At 45.9% G+C, this 22466-nt stretch overlaps 2 protein-coding genes across 6 annotated transcripts in view; one reads left to right on the forward strand and one right to left on the reverse strand.

Moving 5' to 3' along the window:
- MCM10 (minichromosome maintenance 10 replication initiation factor) overlaps window positions 1-22466 on the forward strand; it is a 130253-nt gene that overhangs the window by 38870 nt on the left and 68917 nt on the right. Inside the window, exon 21 of one of the 2 annotated variants that reach the window (XM_082452817.1) lies at window positions 9-3933. The exons of the other annotated variant lie outside the window; for it this stretch is intronic. The gene's annotated coding sequence lies outside the window, so the exon portion shown is untranslated. Of the gene's footprint in view, window positions 1-8; window positions 3934-22466 lie in introns of those variants that run through there. 2 annotated transcript variants of the gene reach the window in all.
- UCMA (upper zone of growth plate and cartilage matrix associated) lies at window positions 4494-17338 on the reverse strand. 4 transcript variants are annotated; one of them, XM_082452972.1, is made up of 5 exons: window positions 17173-17338; window positions 16785-16850; window positions 16605-16700; window positions 13148-13246; window positions 4494-4819 (listed from the first exon to the last, which is right to left on the reverse strand). In XM_082452972.1, exons 1-5 carry the CDS (start codon window positions 17228-17230, stop codon window positions 4764-4766), a joined length of 375 nt encoding a protein of 124 aa, XP_082309098.1. In that variant the 5' UTR covers window positions 17231-17338; the 3' UTR covers window positions 4494-4763. The 4 variants fall into 4 exon arrangements, with proteins under 4 accessions (XP_082309098.1, XP_082309097.1, XP_082309096.1 ...); XM_082452971.1 differs by lacking the exon at window positions 4494-4819 and adding an exon at window positions 8072-8510 and having other exon boundaries at window positions 16641-16700; XM_082452970.1 differs by lacking the exon at window positions 4494-4819 and adding an exon at window positions 8072-8510.

Consider the following 22466-nt stretch of genomic DNA (forward strand, 5'->3'; position numbering starts at 1 on the left):
TCTTACAGGTAAAACAGACATCTCAGGGGCCATGAGGAGAGATTTGGAAACAGCACCGCTCAGAAGAAGGATGACTGGCCCCCAAAATGAAATTCTGTATTTGCCAATATTGAAGAAAGAAACGGTGATATATCTAAAGTAAATAACAGAGAGGCACAAAAGGTGGAAGAAATCAGTTGGCGTAAGTGGGCAGCAGTTTGTGAAAAAGCTGTGGAATTTTAGAAAATTAAAGAAAGACAAGAATATAGCCACACAGATGAACTCTCCAGATCAAAATGGGGAAGAGGCCTGCCACGTCCTGCACAGTCAGACCACGTATCCAGTAAAATTTACCTGCATTTTGGAGAAAAGCGGGACATCAGTAATCGAGGTGGTGAAAACTCAAAGCCATTTCACCAAAGAAAGGAAGAAGGAACTAGAAATATATAGAGAGTGAATTTTTGTTATTCACAGTAATTATGTTTCATAAAGTCACCAGCTGAACTAGCAGATACCCAATCACTGCTCCTAGAGGAAATATAGGCTTAGGTTCCCTTGAGCCTCTGGTCATGTCTTCTTCACCGGATCAATACATAACCTTGTATTATGTGTGTTTCTGTTTAAAGACACCTTATTTAATACGTATCGTTGATTCATTAACATGGAACTCACAGCCGACAGCAGTGTATCTCCTAATGGAACAAAGCTGATCTCAGCACACGCTTTTTCTCCAGAGGGTGCATCCCAGCCTTCTTGCCCTCAGGAACACTTAAGCACTATGCCTGTGGGCCATTTTCAGCAGCAAAAGTACACCAAAGGAGCACAAAAATGTGATGAACATGGCATGAAAAGGACATCTTTTTACAGCATCAGAGCTGAAACCAGCAAAAGTTGTTGCTTTGTTCTACCTCAGCTGAGAACAACTTAGATTTCTCGTTGGTCTGCACATGTGCATGTCCTTAAGTGACCACAAAAACACCACATGTATTGCTTTTGGAGTTATAAATTTTAGCAATTAGGTGAATTTGGAAAAACATGGAATCCACAAATAATGAGGAGCAACTGTGTAATATTTCCCAAAACAGGGCCAGATCGGGAGTGCCCCCATTTTGCAGATTAGAAAATTAAGTGATTTGAAAATATGGGAAGAAACCAGGATTGCAATCAAGTCTGTGGTAATGTTGCTTGAGCAGAGACTTCTCTATTGGTATATTTTTAAGTCAACTTTATTAAGGGCTAAATTTCACACAGCAAAAGGCACACATCTTAAGTGTATAGTTTGGTAAATTTTGATGAATTTATACATCCACATGACCACCACCACAAGCAAGATAGAGAACATTCCCACCACCCCAAAAAGTTGCCTCTGCCACTTCCCAGTCAGGCCACATGCCCTGGTCCCCTCCATCACTGATCTGTTTACAGTCTGTTTAGATCTGTCTTTCCTAGAGTTTCATATAAATGGAATCATACAGAGTGTACTCTTATACTTCACGCAGCATCTTTTGAAATAAATCCATGTTACTGCCTGTGTCCGTAGTTCATTTTTTATTGTTGAGTATTTCAACTGTATGGATATGTCACTATTTATTCACCTGTAGATGGACATTTGGGTTGGCTTGTTTCCAGTTTGGGGCTGTTATGAATAAAGCCATTAGCAATATTCAGGTATAAGTCTTTCTATGGATATGTTTTTGTTTCTCTTAGGTAAATATCTAGGAGTGGGATTTCTGGTAAGTATGTTTAGCTTTATACGAAACTGCTAAACTGTTTTCCAAAGTGGTCTTTCATACCCACTAATGATGCATGAGAGTTCATTTGCTCCACATCCTCACCAATACTTGGTATTGTCAGTCTTTTCAATTTTAGCCATTCTGGTGGGTGTATGGTGGTATCTCATTGTGGTTTTAATTTGCATTTCCCTCATGACATCTTTTCCTGTGCAATTGGCCATTTGTATATCTTTTTTGGTGACGTTATCTGTTCACTTATTTACTGGGTTGAGTTGTAAGAATTCTTTCTGTGTTCTGGATACAAGTGCTTTTTGTGGATATACGTATGGTGAATATTTTCTCCCAATTTGTGGCTTGCCTTTTCATTTCTTTTAACAGTGTCTTTCAAAGAGCATTTTTGTCATTTTGGTGGAGCCCATTTTATCACTTTATGGTTCATGTGTTTTGTATTCTAGCTAAGAAATCTTTACCTGCCTTAAGATCACAAAGATTTTCTTATAGAATTTTTTAATATAGTTTTAGCTTTTACTATTAGGTCTATGATCCATTTCAGATTAATTTCTGTATAAGCTGTGAGGTAAGGGTTGTGGGTCATTGTTTTCCAAACGGACATTTAGTTGTTACGGCACCACTCAGTGAAAAGATTATAATTTCCTCATTGGATTATTTTCACTCCTTTGTCAAAAATCAGTTGACCATACATTTTGGGATCTACTTCTGGACTTAGTTCTGTTAAATTAATCTGTATTTCATTCCTTATGCCAGTACCATTCTCTTAATTACCATAGCTATATAATAAGTCTTGGAATCGGGTAGTATTAGTTCTCCGGCTTTGTTCTTTTTAAAATTTGTTTTGGCAATTCTAGGTCCTTTGCGTTTCGGTGTAAATTTTTGAATCAGCTTATCAATTTCTATCCCAAAAACCCTGCTGAAATTTTTATTAGGATTGTGTTTAATCTTTAATATTAAGACTTTGTATCTATGAATATGTCTCTCCATTTATTTGGGTCTTCTTTAATTTTCTCAGCAACGTTTAGTGGTTTCAGTGTACAGATCGTATATATATTTTGTCTTTATTTTTCAATAGTTTTGATGGTGTCATAAACGGTATTTTTTTCCATTTTAATTTCCAATTATTATTCTGCATACATGCTAGTATACAGAGATACAGTGCATATTTGTCTATTGGCCTTGTGTTCTGGGACCATGCCAAACTTACTTACTAGTATAGCAACTTTTTCATACATTTCTTAGGATTTTCTTAAGGGATCTTGTTGCCTGAGAAGTTTTAACATTTCATTTCCTGTTTGTATGACTTTTTTTTCTTGTTCCCAGTGTGAGGAGGAAAGCATTTTCCTTCACCGTTAAGTATCAAGAAAGTATTTTGAGTAAGGTTGGAAAAGATCTCTAAATAATGGTGTGGTTTTTTGTTTGTCTTCTCTTATATTCCCTGGAGTGATGTTATCAATTGAGCATTAGTGGGCTCAACCTTGAGAGGAGGAAGTGGATTCAAGTCCTGGGCTAAGTACATTTTCAGGTGGTGATGCTGACGTTATTACATAATTATTAATCATGCCAAAACAAAAGTAGTGTCCAATTGTGTGTCATTTGTACACTTTGAGTTAAAGGTACAAGAAAAGCGGTCTTCATTGACTTACTAAAGGAATGTACTCTTCTCTTTTTTTCAACAGTGATTTCAAGGGACCAATCTAATGGTATATTTGGGTTTTTTATCATCTAAATCCGCTTACAAAATACAAAATATCTTGCACCTTGCTACTACAATTCTGTGCTGGGTACATGATAAACAACCAAACATGAGCTAATAAAATCATACTCGAAGGCTCCCAGACCTCACTGCCTCATATTAATGACGTTGTCATTTTATTTAGAAAGTTTTTAATTTGAGAGCCTACACACTAAATCATTCAGGCCCACTAGTGTGTTATTTGAAACTCATTATTACAGGGTCTAAATTAATGAGAAATTATCTAGAAAAATATTTTTCACTTTCGCTTTATGTATTAAATCAGTGTTCTTTTCAGGCATGTCCCCTCAAATATCGCCGTTCCCATAGGAAGCTTTTTCTTTAAGAAGGCTTTATGAAAACTGCTTAACTGTAAATTAACTATACAGATTTTCAGTGGTAGAAAATTAGTTTAATATGTAAAGTAGGCATCACTGGTCAAAAATGAATTTTAAAGTTTAAAAATAAAAATGGGGCTTCCCTGGTGGCGCAGTGGTTGAGAGTCTGCCTGCCAATGCAGGGGACACGGGTTCGAGCCCTGGCCTGGGAGGATCCCACATGCCGCGGAGCAACTGGGCCCATGAGCCACAACTACTGAGCCTGTGTGTCTGGAGCCTGTGCTCCACAACAAGAGAGGCCGCGATAGTGAGAGGCCCACGCACCGCGATGAAGAGTGGCCCCCGCTCGCCGCAACTAGAGAAAGCTCTTGCACAGAAATGAAGACCCAGCACAGCCAAAAATAAATAAATTAATTTAAAAAAAAAAGAACTAGTATTACTATTAAAAATAAATAAATAAAAAATAAATAAATAAAAATTTTAAAAAAATGGAAAAGAAGTATAGCTGGATACTTAGATGTGCACAGGTCACTTGAAGGATGCTCAAGACTTGGGGATGATGGCTTTCTTTGGGAGACAGGGAAACGATATTGAATTCTTTTTTGTCCTGTGAAAAATTTAAATCATGTGTATACATTACCAATGCACAATATTTTTAATTAAAAATATCAGAATAACGTGGAAAGTGGACAAAACTTTTTTTAAAATTTATTTATTTATTTATTTATTTTTGGCTGTGTTGGGTCTTCGTTTCTGTGCGAGGGCTTTCTCTAGTTGCGGCGAGCAGGGGCCACTCTTCATCGCGGTGCGCGGGCCTCTCACTATTGCGGCCCCCCCTGTTGGGAGCACAGGCTCCAGACGCGCAGGCTCAGTAATTGTGGCTCACGGGCCTAGTTGCTCCGTGGCATGAGGGATCCTCCCAGACCAGGGCTCGAACCCGTGTACCCTGCACTGGCAGGCAGATTCTCAACCACTGCGCCACCAGGGAAGCCCGACAAAACTTTTTTTAAAGTGGTAGTACACTGTAAGATCACAGAGTATACCAGTTACAGTTGTGAACTAGAATATCCATACTTAACCAATTTGCTTTTGGACAAATCCCTTGAGAACTTTTAAATTATGAAAAACTTGCCAAAGAATTAGAATGTAATGGTTGAAAAGGAATTAGAAATGAATTTTCCCAACTAAGTTTTTTTAAAAAGCATATGACATTTAAAAAAAAAAAATTTTTAATCATTCTGGCTCTCAGGCAAATTACCACCTCCTTCCAGAAATCTAAGTAAACAAAGGCACATGATAATAAGTTACAAAATCTCCCCTGGAGCACACACACTCTCAAAAAAATAAAAGAAGAAGGTGAAGAAGAAAATAAAATGACAACATACAAAATTAGTGGAAGAAAATAATGAGTTTTCACCAATTCATCATTTGACAAAATTTGTTTTCAACCACTTACCTGGAACCCCTAAAGGACTTGGGGATGGTAAGGAAAGAACAGAGAAGAGTTAGTTAGAAGAATGTCCCAAAGGCCACCCTTTTGACAAAGCCTGTCTCTGAAAATATAGATCCTCCGTTACTAATTCCTATGAAATTCAGCTACCCAGATTCCGGTCATGTTTCCTTTGGCATCCTTCTGCCTACCCAGGAAATGGCTGCAATTGGTTCTGAGTGAAGGAATTCTAAAACCCTGAGGTATAATGGGGCCCTTGTTAAGGATGGGGTAGAAAGAGGTAATAGAATTCTTCTTTCTGCCAGAATTCTTTATCTAGAGCTGACATGCCAAGCCTGGCTCTTGAACAAACAAGGAAAGGCTGTTTTTCTTTTAAACTGGCCGCTCACCCAGACCATTCTTGGTATTTGACATCTGTATGGCCCCAGCGTTCCCTCCTGTGTAAGCAGCAGGCTTTTTGAGCCAGGAGGCTGCAGAATGTGGCCTTGAGTCGGACTCCATCGGCTGCCGTGCACCTGGTTCCTGGCCTTCCTGTCACAAGGCGTTGGGTGTGTGATTGTCACCACAGGAGCCAGACTGTGGCTCCTTTGTTTCCTGGCTGAGGTGAGAGAGCAGTGCTTTGCCTTTCCTCTGTTGTACGTCTGGGTGTGTGAAAACACATGCACACCCTCGTCAGTTGGGGTTACCAACCTAAAGGGTCAGGGGCTGGATCTTCTGGCTTGGCATCTGGCTCCTGGTCAACCAAGAGGGCGTTTCATGTGGGTAGAGCACAGGCCCACTTGGATCGCTGGCCCAGCAGCTGGCAGCCCTGACGCAGGACCTGAGCTAGCAGTCAGCAGAACTTGCACCTGCCCCGTGACAACCCTGTCTCTCGCTTCCCTGAGTAACCGAGCTGAGGAGAGGCATTGTGGTTCCTACATGCCTGTAGCAAGAATTTCTCATCTGTGTGTGTGGCCGGGTGCCATGAGGAGCCCCACCCCCGAGAGCATAGACCCTGGACCAGGGCGTCTATCCGGCCCGTTTGCTAAGGCTCCCTGTTCTGCTCTTTTCAGGGGTGCGGTAGGAAGCAGGTGGGATGTGTGCATGAAGCTCCTGCCCTGTAGTTCAGAGAGGACCATCTCTGACCTATGTTCCCCGTAAGCTGACTGATTTCTCCAGTGTAGACCAGCGATTGCAGAGATGGAGGACAAATAGCAGAACTCCCTTTTGGTCTGTTCAGCTTTACGCTCCGAAACTTTGGAATACTCATTCCTCCCAAATAATTTCAGTCTCATCAGCTAATAAGAAAAAACAGTAATGAAATATTGAGGCATCTGCAGAGTTTTTATTTCATGCCAGTTTCTTCCACTGCTGTCGCCTTCTAACTTGAAGCTCCTGGTACTTGTAGTGAGAGCTGTGGGGAGCAGCGGGCTTCCTGAAGAGCCTGTCTGTTGAAGACAGGCCCAAAGGCGGGGGGTGGCCAGTGGGAAAATGTGGATCGTGTAGGTGGGGTGTTCACTGCTAGCCTGGTTTCAGATAAAGTGCTGGCTCTACATGAGGTGGTTTGGAATGTGCATGATTGCTTGATCACTAAATGTTTTTAAAGATTTTATCCCAGTCTTTTAAAAAATTACTTTGCATTCATTGCACGGTGTCCAGATCTAATTAATTGTTCCACCTCTGGTGGGGTATTTTACTACAGTTGAGCAGCTTTTCCTCAAAACAAAGTTGCCCTTTACTGTTCTGGAAACCCAGCCTCCAAAGCAGGCTGGACCAGCCAGCCTGGGACCCAAGTCACGGGGGAAGCACAGGGCCCAGGAGCGGGGCAGGGAGATGGCCAGGAGTGGGTGCTTAGTCTTCATCCAGAGTCCGCTTTATCTTCGAGAGCTGACCCCACAGAGGTGCCCACTTAGGTTGTTCTTGAGTTTTCTGTGTTCTTAGTGTGGAATTCCTGAAGGCAGTTGGGAGCAAGGCTGGAAGTAGCCTAGTACAGAGTCTGGGGCAGGAAGGCAGAGCCCTTGGGACAGAAGAAAGGGCACTGCTATGGGCTGAATTGTTTCCCCAAAAAGATATGCGGAAGTCTAACCCCTGAGACCTGTGAGTGTTGACCTTATTTAGAAATAGGGTCTTTGCAGATGTAATCAAGTTAGTGAGGCTGGTAGGGTGGGCCCTTAACTCAATGACTGTTGTCCTTATAAGAAGAGACACAGAAACACAGAGGGGAGAGTGTGTAGAGACATGGGGAGAAAAGGCCGAGTGACAGTGAAGACAGAGACTGGAGTGACGCTGCCACAAGCCAGGGAACAGCTGAGCCCCCAGAAGCTGGAAGAGGCAAGGGAGGACCCTCACCTGGAGCCTTAGGAGGGAGTGTGGCCCTGCCCACACCTTGATTTCAGACTTCTAACCTCCAGAACTGTGAGAGAATAGATGTTCATTGTTTTAAGCCTCCCAGTTCTGGCACTTTGTTATGGCAGCTCTAGCAAACTAATACTATGAAGAAAAAGGACATGATACTAAAACTAAACCTTATCTGCTGTCTAGTTTTGGTTACAGCTGGCCTTGCTCTTAACCTGGCCTCTAAGTGATGCCATTAAGAAACCACCGTTGAACCTTAAGACTTTTTTCAGAGACATGAGAAGCACCTGGGCTTACAGAATGGTTTTTCCCAAACAATTGCATTAGCAGGTCCCTTCCAGTCACGTGACTGCTGAGACAGGCTGCGGAAATAGTGAGCAGTGCTCCTGAGTCCAAGCTTCCCGACACCCAAGTCAGTGAGAGTCCCAGTGTCACCTGGGAGGGACCAGCTGGTGCCGCTCAGTGTGAGATTGAAGAAGATGGTACAGAGTGTTGACTCAGCGTTTTTATTCAGAAACTATAAGCAGACACGTGATCTTTTCTCTCTACTGTGATTCTTTCATTGTTCTATGGGCCAGGAGTCTCACTGTGGGAACCATAGCGAAGCAGTGGGAAACCATCATGGGGTGATGCCAGGAGGCCCCACAGGCCTTGGCTCACCTCAGAAATTCACCTGCCCAGAAGCGCAAGCCAGGGCATTTCCGTCCACGAGAACAGAAGGCCCCAGGCTGAGGCCCTGGGAAGGGGCCTGTTTGTATGCAAAAGAGGTGCCCGAATACCAAGGGTGGGCGGATGCGTCAAGTGCCATCTTCTGGGTGCATCGGGCTGAGGTCAGATATGGTGGCGGTTGTAGAGATAGGATGGGTACAGGCCGTCATTATGCCACTGGCGCCACTGCTCGATGGCCTCCCGGCTTCTCTCTGCATGTTCTGGGGATGAGAGATGAAGTCATCGTGTGAGGATGGAGGGCTCTGATCTGGGGGCAGCCACCGAGTCCACCCAAAGCCCCCCCCCCAGCCTGTGACATGTGACATGAACCACTGTGCCTGCGTGCGTGGGTGACAGACAGAATGTCCCAGCTGGAAGGGCCTGAGAGGATGCCGAATCTAAAGGCCTCGTTTTAATACAGATCAGACCCAGATAGGTGAGCGTCACAGAGCTGATTGCCAAGAGTGCGGAGACCGGGGTCCTGCATTCAGTTCAGTGCTCCTTCCCTGTACAGCCAGCGAAGGGGGGGAGAGCCGCGTGCAGAAACTGGCCCAGAGACACACCAACTAAGACAGAATCCAAAATCGCAGCAGCAGAAGAATAGACTGCAAACCATACTGTTGAAAAACTCACGGAAATGATTGTCAACATCGAGTGATGGGAGTATGAGTAAGGTGTTCCTTCTTACTGTTTCTTAGCTTTAAAAATAAAGTTATGTTTTTAAAGCTAACTGGGGAAAGGGGTGGACGAAGCAAGTGCAGGAAGATCTTGATAATCCCTGATTCTGGGTGATGGTTATATGAGGGTTTGTTATACTATATACTTTTCCATGTTTTTGAAATGTTTCATAGTAAAGGCTAAAAAGAGCAGAAGGGAGTTTTTAATGAGTAAGAAAGTCCTGATTTTTCTGTCTTTGATAAGACATGTTTCTGAATAACGCCTTTGTGAAGCTATAGAATTAGGCTCCTGATGCCAATTCAAGACTGCCTGTCACTCACTGTTAGGTACCATTAAATCACGAGCAGATATCCCAAGGTTATCGGTGTTTAAAAAGCATCCTCAAAAAGTTAAACAGAATTAGCATTAACCCAACCGTTCTTAAAACAAGAATAGATGAATAGATAAAATGTGAGATGATAGATAGATAGATAGGAATGTATAGATATGTCTGTATGTATTATTCAGCCATAAAAAGGAATGAAGTTCTGATATGTGCTATAACATGAATGAGCCTTGAAACATGCTAAGTGAAATACACCAGACACAAAAGGACAAATATTGTGTGATTTCTCTTCTATGAAATATGTAGTATAGGCAAATTCGTATGGATAGAGAATATATTAGAGGTTTCCAGGGGCTGTGGGGAGAGAGGAGTTAATGCATAATGGGTACAAAGTTTGTTTGAGGGGTTTGGAAATAAATAATGGTGATGGTTGTGAATGTACTAAATGCCACTGAATTGTACACTTAAAAATAGGTAAGGTGGCAAATTTTATGTTCTAGATATTTTACCACAATTTTTTTTTGAGTATTTGGAGAAAACGTTGAGAGGATAGAAAGTTAATAGAAGATAATAGCAAGGATTCAAAACTCAAAATGTCTTCCTTGCCTGTTTTCTCAAATGTGGGCTTCACCAAAAAGCCTGTGACCCTGACTTGGTGCTAGTGACACGCATCCTCTGTGGCATTGGGCAAACAGGAAAGCCTGGTGGCTTCAGGATGTGGAGGAAGTGGGTGTCCCCGTGGTCCTTAGCACCTGTGAGAGCCAGGTGCCTGCAACAGGAAGGGCCCTTGTGACCACAGGGTGTTCAGGCGCCATGTCTGCTGGGTATGTTTCCTTCTATGTGAGCTTGGGGTCGGCGCTACCCTGGGTGCTGAGAATCCTCTTAGGGACTTGGTGCCTCAGAGACAACCTGGAGCTCAGAGTCAGGCCAGGCTGTTAGCCTTGGGCCATTCACACCTTTCTCAGGCCACGTAGAGCAGCTACACTTGGTCAATCTTGAGAGCATGATTTTGACATAGAAGTTGATTTTTTCTTCCCAGGTCATGCCAAACTCTTCTTAGACCATTTCATTTAGACAAAGGGAAGGTCTCCCTGGTAAAGACCCAAGGCCTGGACACTGTAGCCTTTGTGTAGGGACCACTTGTGGCCAGGCGTCATGCAGCCAGCCTGGGATGGCCTGACCCGGGCTTCCAGCTTTGAAGGTGGAAGCAGATCTGGGCTGCTACTACGTAGGCCTTAGAAGCGGGAGTTCAACGCTGTTTATCCTGGAGCTTTTGGAGGCAGAACTCAGTTATTTTTGTCTTGAAGTTGGTAGTTTTGAGTAGAGTTACAAGCTGGAGCCACGACAGAGCCGAGTGAGGCTCTAACCACCCCCCCTCCCACTTCCCCAGACAAGGGCCAGTGTCCTGGGGGGTTTGGTAGAGGGGCCTTTGACTAAGGTGGGGTTTTCAGGCCCTCAGCAAGGTCACTGGTGTCCAGAAATCTCCCTTTAGACCACCTGCCTAAAATTCCTCCACTGGAAACCCAAGTCCTTCCCGTCACCCATGGTATCTCTCAGCATTCGCTTTCATGCAGCAAGCACCTCTGGGAGAGTGTGATCATCCGCTGCTCTCCAGTATTCTGAGAATAGGTGATGTTGTCAATCAAGAGTGCTAACCGAACCTGGGGTCCTGACCGACGGGGAATGTGGGCGCCTCAGAGAAGGGCTCTGAGCGCTGCTCCCAGTGGAGGTTTCCGGCAACCTGACCTCTGTGCGTGGTCTGTTCCAGGGCAGAGGCAAGGGAAGGGGGGAAGCTGAAGTGAGCTTCACCTTGGTCAGCGTTTACCCTCGGCCAGGCTGGGCCCCCTGCACCTCTTTGCCTCTCCTTCTTTCATCAAGCTCGGGGCAGGGGCGACCCCCACTGAGCCGCTCTGCCTTACCCCCTCCCTCCCTCCATCCTCATGGGCCAATCCTTGGATTGAAGAACCTCTCCAAGACCTCTACGCATTTGGTCTTCCTTGGGTACAAAAACATGGGCTTTGCTGGCAAACTCGCCTTCGTTTAAATCCTTCACTACCTACGTCACCTTGGTTATTCATGTATCCTTTCTAAGCCTGAGTTTTTAAAAGTGTAAAATGGAAATTGTAAGATGCTTAGCACCTGAGATGCTGGTCGTGAGGATCACGTGGTTCCGTACAGTGTCTGGCAGGGCACATGCTCAGCCCGTGACAGCGGCTGCTGTCGCTACAGTCCCCGAAGGCCTGTGCCCTGCCCTGCAGCCTCTTCCTCTGTGGGCAAGGCCTGAGGCCCCTGACCTTAGTCTCCTCTGGCTTTGGTGGAGGACCTGGCATCCCTCAGGTGCCTAACCCCTCATCCTAATCCATCGTGGGAGGGAAAACAGTGAATATTTTTCATCCAGATGCTAGGGATTTGGACCTGAAACATTTAAAAATGCACAAAATAAAATGCTGCTATTAATACTATGAGTTAAAAAAAAAAAAACACTGAAGGAATTTTAGAGGCCACATTCTCATTTTTTAAATGCTTCTCCCCAAATGCTTCTCCCCAAGCTGTCCACCAAGGTAAACAAATCTTTAACAGAAGTATTTGCCTCTGAATTACAACAATCTGAGCTTTCCCCAGGATGTTTGATTTGCTGGAATCCTGCCCAACACCTGTCTGCAGGGCTCAGCCAGGTGCCACCCGAAAGGCCACGGGCATGGCCTGCAGCCCCCTGATACCTGGTGATGGTGTCCTTTCCACTAAGAGGTGCCCTAAGGGTATATTACCTCCCAAATCCACCAGAGCAAGCAAGCGAGGGGTTAACAACTTGGGAACTGAAATTGCAGGCTCTCTCTAACAAAGGTCACCTTAACTGGGGTCTTATGTCCAAGCTCACCTGCATCCAGGAACTTACTCGGAAGCATTTCAATCTTGAAGTTTCAGAAGAGACCAAAACAGGAATAAAAACACACATTGGCCTGCCTGGTCTGATCCCTATTACCTGTTCTGTGGATTTTTTGCTATAAGTGACCCTTGAGGGCACTTAATAGATACCAAGTTGAATCCCATCCCCCATGGGAGGCTGGGGTTCAAAGGCAGAGCCTCCTTCCCCCTCCCCCCTCCCCCACACCCAGAGGCCTGGTTGAAACCAGCATTCCTGGGGGGCAGCTGGAGCCCTGTCTCCCAAGGCCAGAGGGTGGGGATGAGGTGTGCTGACCGTCTGGTGAGAGACACAGAGGCAAAGGTCAAGGCTTTGCAAACAAGACGCTCAGGAACACGCAAACCCTGCAGAAACTTGATCTGGGTGAGGGGAGCCGCCCCATGGGCTGTAGATGTTGACGCTGGAGGTGGGGAGGGTACAGAGCGGGGCCCCGTGACCGGAGCCTTCTGAGCTCACTTGTCCTGGTTTGCTTCCACTGGTCGCCCGGTGCTGATGATAATAATTAGGTAAATGAAGGCCTAGGTTTTCCAGGATGGGCAGTTCCTAGAGCCACGACATTGATGGAAATCCAAGGCCCTTGAAAGTGAGTTTGAAATCCCCCCAACTCAGCTCTAACGGGAACTAAGCCACGAGTGCAGGTGCGAAGACAGAACACACCCAAGTAGGAGGAGAAAATACGATCAACCAAAAACTCCCCCAGCCCCACAGTCTCCAAGCCAGTGGTGTTCTGTCCTCTTTCATTTCCTCCCAAGTTCTGTAGCCACTTTTGTGACTTTCTCCCTGTTTTTCCGAGACTCCCATAGATATAAATTGAAAGTAGAGCTCCTCTTACCTCCCTCCTCTAGTTAAAATTTAGGGATAAGTACAGGCAAATCACATTGTTCTCCTGCAAAGCTCCACTTCCCCGAAGTCACTGGCTGATGAGCTCTTACCATCGTTTTGCTCCTCCACGAAGTTCTCAAACTCGTTCCTTTGTTCCTCGTGATGTTCTCTCCATAGCTCGTCCGCCTGCAGCTTCAGCCTCTTCTCCGCTGGGGGAGGGGAAGAGGCAAGAGTTGCCCCCAAGAATAGGGGCAGCCGCACGCATTTAGGGGGACACCAATCATTCTGCCTGAGAACCTTAATCAGGTGCAAAAGGGGCTGTTTGTGAGGGGGTAAGAGTGGGGCTTCACTGAAATGGTTCACTCCTGACACAGACTTTAAAACCTGAGGGACCTGGGGGAGCGTCCCATCCAACTGCCTTGTTTTGTGAGTGAGAGGACAGACCCCCAAAAGGTGAAGCCATGTAGCTCCAGGTGTAAAATGAATGGTGTATCCAAGCATGCTGGGCCTCTTAGAAGCTAGGAATTTGATGATAGAAATGAATTCTATGAGGGAATAATCCAACTTAATTTCACATTAATTAACCTGCAAGTCCATTCAGCATCTTTGCGCTCCTGTCATGGCCAGAATATATGCTAAGCACTGGGATTAAAAAGTCAAGTAAGAAAGATTCTGTCCCTCTGCCTAAGAGGCCTGTAATCCACTTACAGAGAAAGATATGAAAATAAATTACATGCAGCATTATGGCTGCTGTGATAGAAATCGCCACGGGGCGTAATGATGGCTGTGGTCGAGGGAATCTAAGATGATCCTGATATTCATGCCCTTAGGTGCTTCTCTCCCCTTGTGTGGATTGGCCTAGTGGCTCACTTCTAATGGGCAAAATACGACAGAAGTGATGGGATATGACTTCTGAGATTAGGTTACAAACAAGACTGGCTTCCGTCTTGGGTTCGTTGGTCTAGCTATCTATCTATCTATCTATCTCTCACTTTTGCTCTTGCTTGGAGGGAAGCCAGCTGCCATGTTGTAAGCTGTCCTGTGGAGAGGCCCACTCATGGCAGGAACTGGTGTCCTTGACCAGTAGTCAGCAGGACTTGAGGTTTGCCAACAGCCACGTGCATGAGCTTGAAAGCGAATCTTCTCTCAATCAGGCCTTGAAATGAATGCAGCCCAAGCCAATACCTTGACTACAGCCCATAGAGACCCTGAGCCTGAGGCCACCAGCTAAGCTGGGCCTAGACCCCAGAAACTGAGACAATAAATGTTTGTTGTTTTAAGCTGCTAAATTTGGGGCTCATTTGTTACACAGCAGTAGGTAACTAGTACAGGATATGGGGTGATCAGGTAAACTCCCTGATGATGAAAATACCAACCTCAGGTATCCCTTAGTTTGTGAGGCAATGCATTCCAGTAAAGTTGGCTGTAAACTTTTTTATGAGGAGTCCCAGTTTCACATTATAAAGCTGAAGGTACACCTCTGGTTGGAGAAATACCCCCAGTGATAACTGAAAACTGTCACTGAGAACACGTAAACATTCCTTGGCTGTTGAACATGAAGCTTACCAGAGGGAACCTTACCTGAGGTACCAGGTCACAGCTCACCAGCAGGTGCAGCTGTCCCTCATCTGCTCTAATGTAGCCCCCTCAAAAAATCTCTCTAGATTTTAGATTTTCCAAATAAGTTTCTAGGTTCATCCATTTCTGCCCTCACACCTTTACATCTTTAGTCTGGCAGAAGCTTAGAGATAGGAATTGCCTGTTTTCTGGTTCCAGATTCAAGCTTATCAAAGTGTTGCCTGCCTTTACTGAACCTCAGACATAATTGGGCATTGTTCTACCCATCACCGGAGTTGACCAGGTAACAGCAGATTAACTCAGGTGTATCCTAAGTGTTCACCAGGCTGTCCTGGGTTCCCACGACTGAAACCCCGAGCTTCCAACCCGGGTGACAGATCTCTGGCTTAATCATGCGTCTCATTGTTCTGAATCCACTTAGAGAATGGAAACTATTTGCCTCTTAAATTCATGCACGTTCCCCGCTGGGAGTCTGCCAAAAGGTTGCTTCTCATTTCCGTCAAGAACTGCCCAAACTCCATCAGTCTTTAAAGTGTTTCTTGACATTTGCTAACCTTTAAATCCCAAATTGTGTGAGGCCTGGAGATTTTCCCAGTGTGGTTGTACTTCTCCACTTAAAAAAAAAAAGAGAATTTCATCTCCAAGCATTTTCATCTCACTTCTTGCCCATCATTTGAAAACAGTCCTGTTATTTTCACTGAGCAAGTTACCTTGCTGAGTGTGCTGAGAGGCACAAAGAGTTTATTCAGACAGACACATAAGTAATGAATCAAGCCTTGGACTCAGAGTCTGTCAGAGCTGAGTCCTTGGAAGAATCTAGTTCAAGGACAGAAAACTCAAATCCCTTCAAGGGTCGGCAGGTCATGTAAATGAGGGTCTCTGCCAAGCAGGGGATACCAGGGCCTACTTCAGGCTGAGAAGGAGACATACTTCCGAGCTCAAAAGCCTCCCAAATGCATTGGAAGTGAAGACTTCTAAAAACACTGCTGGCAGATGTAGAGCATGGACTTGAGGACACAGGGAGGGGGAAGGGGAAGCTGGGACGAAGTGAGAGAGTGGCATGGACATATATACACTACCAAATGTAAAATAGATAGCTGGTGGGAAGCAGCCGCATAGCACAGGGAGATCAGCTCGGTGCTTTGTGACCACCTAGAGGGGTGGGAGGGAGGGAGACGCAAGAGGGAGGAGATATGGGGATATATGTGTATGTATAGCTGATTCACTTTGTTATACAGCAGAAACTAACACACCATTGTAAGGCAATTATACTCCAATAAGATGTTTAAAAAAAAACTAGGAAAAAAAAAAAAAAAAAAAAAACCACTGCTGGCTGAACACCCCTCTTTCAGGGGCTTATAAATAAGGAAACGGGCCCAGGGAGAAGAAGTGGTCAAGGCCACTTAGCAGCAAAGCTGTCACCAAACCCACATTTCCAGTTCCCGGTCCCGTTTGCCCTCTTCCCTGCTTACAGCGCTGCTCTCTTGCCTGTAGGGTACACCATGAATTACCCGGAAAGCACACACTGAGCTATTGTGTCCCTTCTCCACCGAATAGATATTTTCCCCTTAACATTTTTTTTGGGGGGGCCTCGCTACGCGGCATGCAGGATCTTAGTTCCCCGACCAGGGATGGAACCCATGCCCCCTGCAGTGGAAGCAGGGAGTCTTAACCGCCGGACCACCAGGGAAGTGCCCCCCGCCCCCGACCTTAACATTTTTAACTTTCAGAAATTGAGATGCAGTTCATCACTTAAGTGCATTCAGTGTGGCCCTATCCTCTTTGCTTCTTACCCTGACAGCATAGCCAATCAAAGACTGACCTACAGTCGAGGGAACGTGATGTAACTTCTAATTCAGAGCTGCAGCCACTGAGACCTGAGGGCCTAGGTTGAGCCCTAGGTCCCTGGCGGTGCCTGCAGCCCGGCTGACTGTGGGAGAGAGAAGGAACACGAGGCAAGAGCAAAAGGCAGGCCACCAGCATCCTTACCATTGACCTTTTCTCGGGATCTGGGGGACCGTTTGCCTCGCTTCTTGAGGAAATTCAAGGCATCTGATTCCTGCATGAAAATCTTCTCTTCCACGCCTGAAACCCGAGAGAAGCCGGTCACAACCGGCACATGCTCACCAGGGCTACCTCGGGAGCCCCTTGGGTGGCCCCGGCACTCACCTTCCTGCACCTCTTGTCCTGCCAACCGCCTGGTGCCCACCGACACAGCTGTCCCCTCCCGCAGGACTGTGGGACGAGAGCACAGCGTGAGGGCTGACGCACCCCAAGAGGAGCCCTCACCCTGAGCCAGGCCAGGGCAGTCCTTCCCAGGGCTGTGACTTGCCCTGGAGACCTGGATGCCTCAAATACCAGCCACAGAGCCAACTTCCCCAAGAAACCGCCAGGCGTGCTGGTTTCTCTGTACTGCGTTGTGTTATACACACAGACACATACACACAAACACACACACCCAGGTACAGTCTTCTTAACAGTAGGTACCCCCTCTACCTGGGTCACCTGAGCAGCCTCACCTAACACCAAGTCCATCCTGGAGCCTCCCCATACTCACTGGACAGGAGCACAACGGCCGAGAGACAGGAGATCAGGAACAGCTGTCTCCAGGCCATCTCTGGAAAAGCCGAGGCTCTGTCTGGGAACTACAGACAGAGAGGGTTCTACAGATCCTGAGGCTGCCAGGTCCTCACTTCTGTGTCAGGCAGATCAGGAGGGAGAGAGGCAGGAGGCTGGGATGCCACTGGGGGTGGGGGTGGGGGTGGGGAGCAGGGAGTGGGAGGGGTCCCGGCCGCGACTTACATTGGCCGCTCCTGCCAGAGCACCGGAGATGTTTTTGGCACCTTGCAAACCACACAGAAGCAGAGTCTGTCATCGGAGCCTCAGCCAGAACAGTTCTGAAGTGGCCTTTCCAAGATCCGCACCCAAGGAGTTGCTGTTGGAATGCCCAGCCTCAGAGTCAGGATTCCAAAGACCAAGGGCAAATTTCAAAGAGCCCCTGGCATCTGCTTCAGGGGAGGTGGGGACTCTAGTGCTGGAAGCTGAAGCATGTGGGGAGGGAGGTGGGGCTCAGTGGGGGACTTTGACTCAGCTGTCAGGCCAGCAGGGACCGTAAAGGCTGGAAGACCCCCCCTTAGGGTGACTCTGGCCTGGACACGTGGGCCATTCTGACAGTAGCCCCCGACTTGACCCCAGCTGATGCTCACTGTCAAACAAAGCACAGACCCCTTGGCCTGGGGTCCCAGAGCCCTTTCCAGACATTGAGAAAGAGAGGCAGTCAGCCTTCCACGGGGGAGGGGAGGAACACAGTGTGTAAAGAGCCCCTCCTCTGGGCACGCTGCTCAACGGTGCACCCCGTGTAGGGGAGGAAGTGCATTCCCAGAAACGGGGATGCTGCTGGAATCCGAGCCCTACGGGGCCATCAGAGCCCAGTCCCTTAGGAGCTTTGTTCTTGACACTGTCATTTATTTTGAACCATCCAAAGAGTTGCCTTCGGGCATTGTTTAGAATCGTCCTAATAGTGACCATCCCTAGACCCACCCACATAAAGCTCCCCTTTCATTAGACTCGTGTAGTAACATCCCACATGTACTTGGACCATTGGCAGGAAAAGAATGTTAATAGCAGAAAAATAAGCAAGGCACAGCAAACAAGATAAATGGGCTGTTTTCCAGTGGAGGGAAGTGCGACTGACGTCTGCCAGCTCTTGGTGGCTGTGAGCACACAGAGGGCTTCCCTTCAACACTGGCTGACCTCACTTAACCAGGTGCGGGTGGGTTCTGCATGATCCACCCGGAGGACACATCAGCAAGGATTCATCTGTCAGGTTGACTAGCTGTCACTTGAAAGAGGGAAGGGCCCCGAGGCAGAGCGATGTTGATGGGACTTGTGGGTGAGAAAATGGGTGTGTGAAATACCTGTGACATCCTTGATACACTAATTCTTCTTGCTGCCTTTTTTAGTTCCATTCATTTCAACCATGAATATTTATCGAACATCTACTCTAAGCCAGGCACCCGTGCTAGTCACACGCTCACCAGCTTTTAGTAAATCTGCCCAACGTTTCCAAAGTACCTTCCGCCCCAGGTCGGACACTGTGCATCCACTGTCCACGCAGAAAGGCTTAGGAAAGAATCTCAAGCCCTAGGAAGTTCTCTCAGACCCAGCCGGCAAGAAAAGGGCAGGAGATCCAGAATTCACTGAATGGAGGATGGAGGCTTGCAATGGGATGTAAACTTTGTTCTGGAAAAACAAGCTTACATTTCTTACGTACCAAGGCTGGTGGCCTGAGATTTCTATCGGCTACACTGATGTGCTCCAAGGAATGGTCTGGCCACGGCTGGTCTCAAAGTATAATCTCTCAGTTCTTCCAGAGCTCTCTCCCTCTAGACCCTTTGGTGTCTACACTTCCCACCCTCTTTCATTTCCCACCTTCAGCTCGCCCACCTCTGGGGCTGCTCACCGCGCCTGTCTGTGCTGCAGAGGTGGCCTCCTCGTGACATCATACCCCGGAGTATAACAAGCCACCCACCTCAAGGCAAAACCATGATTCTAATGCAGCTATAATTTTATGAATATACTAAAACCCATTGAACTGTACACTTTACGTGGGTGAATTGCATGGTACGTGATCAATATCTCAAAAAAGCTCTTACAAAAACACGTGTATAGCGTACTTCCCTGGTGGCGCAGTGGTTGAGACTCCGCGCTCCCAATGCAGGGGGCCCGGGTTCGATCCCTGGTCAGGGAACTAGATCCTACACGCATGCCGCAACTAAGAGTTCACATGCCACTACTAAGGAGCCCACCTGCTGTAACTAAGACCCAGTGCAACCAAATAAATAAATATTAAAAAACAACAACAACAAAAACGTGTATATACACATATATTACACAATATGGAAACAGCTTCAGGATACTCATCTATAGGGGTCATGGGGGTTGGGGGAGGGTCAGGAAGACTTTAAAGAAGCAGTGATGGCTGAGATGAAGCTTGAAAGATGAGGGTTTCCAGAGCCCAGTTAGACAGAAGGCATTGTCAAAGGGCCCAGAGAAATGAAGCCCTTTTGAGAAATTGCAGGCAATGAGCAATAGCGGAGCACGGGAGCACACGGAGGGGCTGGAGGTAGCCAGGGCCTAGGTCACGGTGTAAGGGGTCTGGCCTCCATCCTTGTGAGACTAGTGTGACAGCTCTAAGCACATATCCCGGGGCCAGTCCCCCAGTTCAGCCCCAGCTCTGGACTGAACCAGCTGCATGGCCTTGGGCAAGTCATTTTACCTCTCTGCGCCCAATTCCCTCCTCTGTCACACAAATTGATATGAGGATTGGAGACAATGCCTCCACCGTTCTTAAAACAGTGCCTGGCATGCACAGACCAATGTATATGTGTTTGCTCTCATGACACAGTAATGAACCATTGAATGATTTTGAGCAGGGAAGTGACATGAGGGTTTTTTTTAGGAACACCACACCCATGATGTGGAGGGTGAGAGGGATTGGACTAAAGTGGAGACACTTAGAGAAGGCTGTTGCATTCGTCCAGGTGAAGAATGATGTCGGCAGGGGGCAGGAAGCTCAGGAATGGAGAGGACAGATATTTAAAAAGATTGAAGAAATAGAATCAGTGAGACTTGATGACTAATTAGCTCAAGGGAGTGATGGATTGGGAGGTGTGCATTTCAGGTGGCTCCTGAGTTTTTAGTTTGGATAACTGGGTGGATGGATGGTAAGATCATTCTGTGAGGTGGAGAAAACAGAAAGTTCAAGGGGTGTGTCATTGGACAAATCAAGTCCAGTGATCTGTGGATTCAAACCAGGTCTTCTGATGTCAAATCCAGTGTTCTTCCCATTTTCCCACAACCGTAATTTTGTGACTATACTATCCCATCCCCACAATCAATTTTAGAACACTTTCATCATCCCCAAAAAGAAATTCCATACGCATTAGCAGTCACTCCTCATTTTCCCCAGCCCTCAAAGCCCTGGGCCACCACTAATCTGCTTTCTGTCTCTATGGATTTGCCTATTCTGGGTATTTCACCTAAATGGAATCATACCCTATGTGGCTTTTGTGACTGACTTCTTTCACTTCAAATACAGTGTTCAAGGGTCACCCATGTTGAAGCATACATCCATACTTCATTCCTTCTTATTGCTAAATAATGTCATGTTGTACAGACATACCATATTTTATTTATCCGTTCATTGGTTGATGGACATTTGGGTTGTTTCTACCTTTTGGCTATTATAAATAATGCTGCTATGAACATTCTTGTGCATGTTTTTGTGTGGGCGTATGTTTTCATTTCTGTTGGGTGGATACCTAGGTGTAGAATTGTTGGAACATATGGTAACTCCATGTTTAACTTCTGAGGAACTCTCACATTATAACTAAAATGTTCATTTACTTGTCTGTCTCCTTCAATGCTGTGAGGTCTCTTTGAGGAGGAGTTTCCACCTTGGTCATACCTGAGATGGTCTCTGGCACTGAACTGATGCTTAAATGTTTCAATAAACATTTATCAGTGAAAATACTCTGGAGTGAGGGCATTAAAAGGAAGCATTTATGAGCTCGCTTCAATGGGCTATTCATAGGAAGGTACCTACACAGGGACCTGAAATTTCCAAGTTTAGGTATCACTGGGTTCCGGGTCCTTCTCAAGCAGCAGCCATGAATTCTGTGGTTCATTTGTGGATTGTCTTAGAGGGCAACCAAGAAGGCCTTCATGTTCCCCTCAGTTTGACTGAACTTTAGACAGGTTTCTTTCTGACTGTAAGCCCCTGACCTCCCTTTTGTAAGAACATTTAATTTAGAAAACGTGCACTTGTAAATTCTTACCCTGCACCTTTGAAATGTATGCAAATCTTCTAACCTCTTGCCAGACATTCAAGCCAGGAAGTGTCTTTCTCAAGGACCTGGGAATCATGTTTTTGAAATGAAAACACCAAAGGAGATAGCACTTCTATCTCACACCAAAGGAGATAGCATTTTTGCCCTCTGTGGGAGGGTAGGCACCTGACTTTGGTGGGCACTTTATTCCAATTGTGACGACCAATTAGCAAACACAGGTGGCCTGTGATTCCCCCTACCCTAGCTCTTAAAACCTGTCCACGTCTACCATACCATCCAGCAATTCCACTCCTGGTTATTTATCCAAAGAAAACAAAAACACTAATTCAAAAAGATACATGCACCCCAATGTTCATAGCAGCATGATTTACAATAGCCAAGATATGGAAACAACCTAAATGCCCATCAACAGATGAATGGGTAAACAAGGTGGGCTATATATATACAATGGGGTATTACTTAGCCATAAAAAAGAATGAAATTTTGCCATTGGTAGCAACATGGGTGGACCTGGAGGGTATTCTGCTTAGTGAAATAAGTCAGGCAGAGAAAGACAAATACTGTATGTTTTCACTAATATGTAGAATCTGAAAAGTAAAACAAATGAACAGATACAACAAAACAGAAACAGACTTACAGATACGGAGAACAAACTAGTGGTTTCCAGAGGGGAGAGGTATAGGGGGAGGAGCAGGATAGGGGAAGGAAATTAAGAGGTACAAACTACTAGGTATAAGGCTGTAATGTACAGTGCAGGGAATATAGTCAATATTTTATAATAACTTTGTATGGAGTATATTCTATAAAAGTATCAAATTACTATGTGGTATACCTGAAATTAAAATAATATTCTAAGTCAACTATACTTCAATTGGAAAAAAAATCTCCAGCCCTTTGTTTCAGTAGAGTTGAGATCAGTCTCTCTCCTCTATTGCAGTAGTCTTTTTTTTTTTTAAATTTATTTATTAATTTATTTTTGGCTATGTTGGGTCTTTGTTTC

The sequence above is a fragment of the Balaenoptera physalus genome (genome assembly GCF_965194825.1).
Source record: "Balaenoptera physalus genome assembly, chromosome: 2".
Lineage (NCBI taxonomy): Eukaryota > Metazoa > Chordata > Mammalia > Artiodactyla > Balaenopteridae > Balaenoptera > Balaenoptera physalus.

Bases quoted from the DNA above. Each gene is read 5' to 3' on its own strand.
- UCMA (XM_082452970.1), bottom strand. From the start codon at position 17,230: ATGGCCTGGAGACAGCTGTTCCTGATCTCCTGTCTCTCGGCCGTTGTG. The intron at 13,247-16,604 runs GTAAGGATGCTG...CCCCTCCCCCAG, and splicing joins ATCCCGAGAAAAGGTCAATG to CGGAGAAGAGGCTGAAGCTG. The intron at 8,511-13,147 runs GTAAGAGCTCAT...TCTCATCCCCAG, and splicing joins CGTGGAGGAGCAAAACGATG to AACATGCAGAGAGAAGCCGG.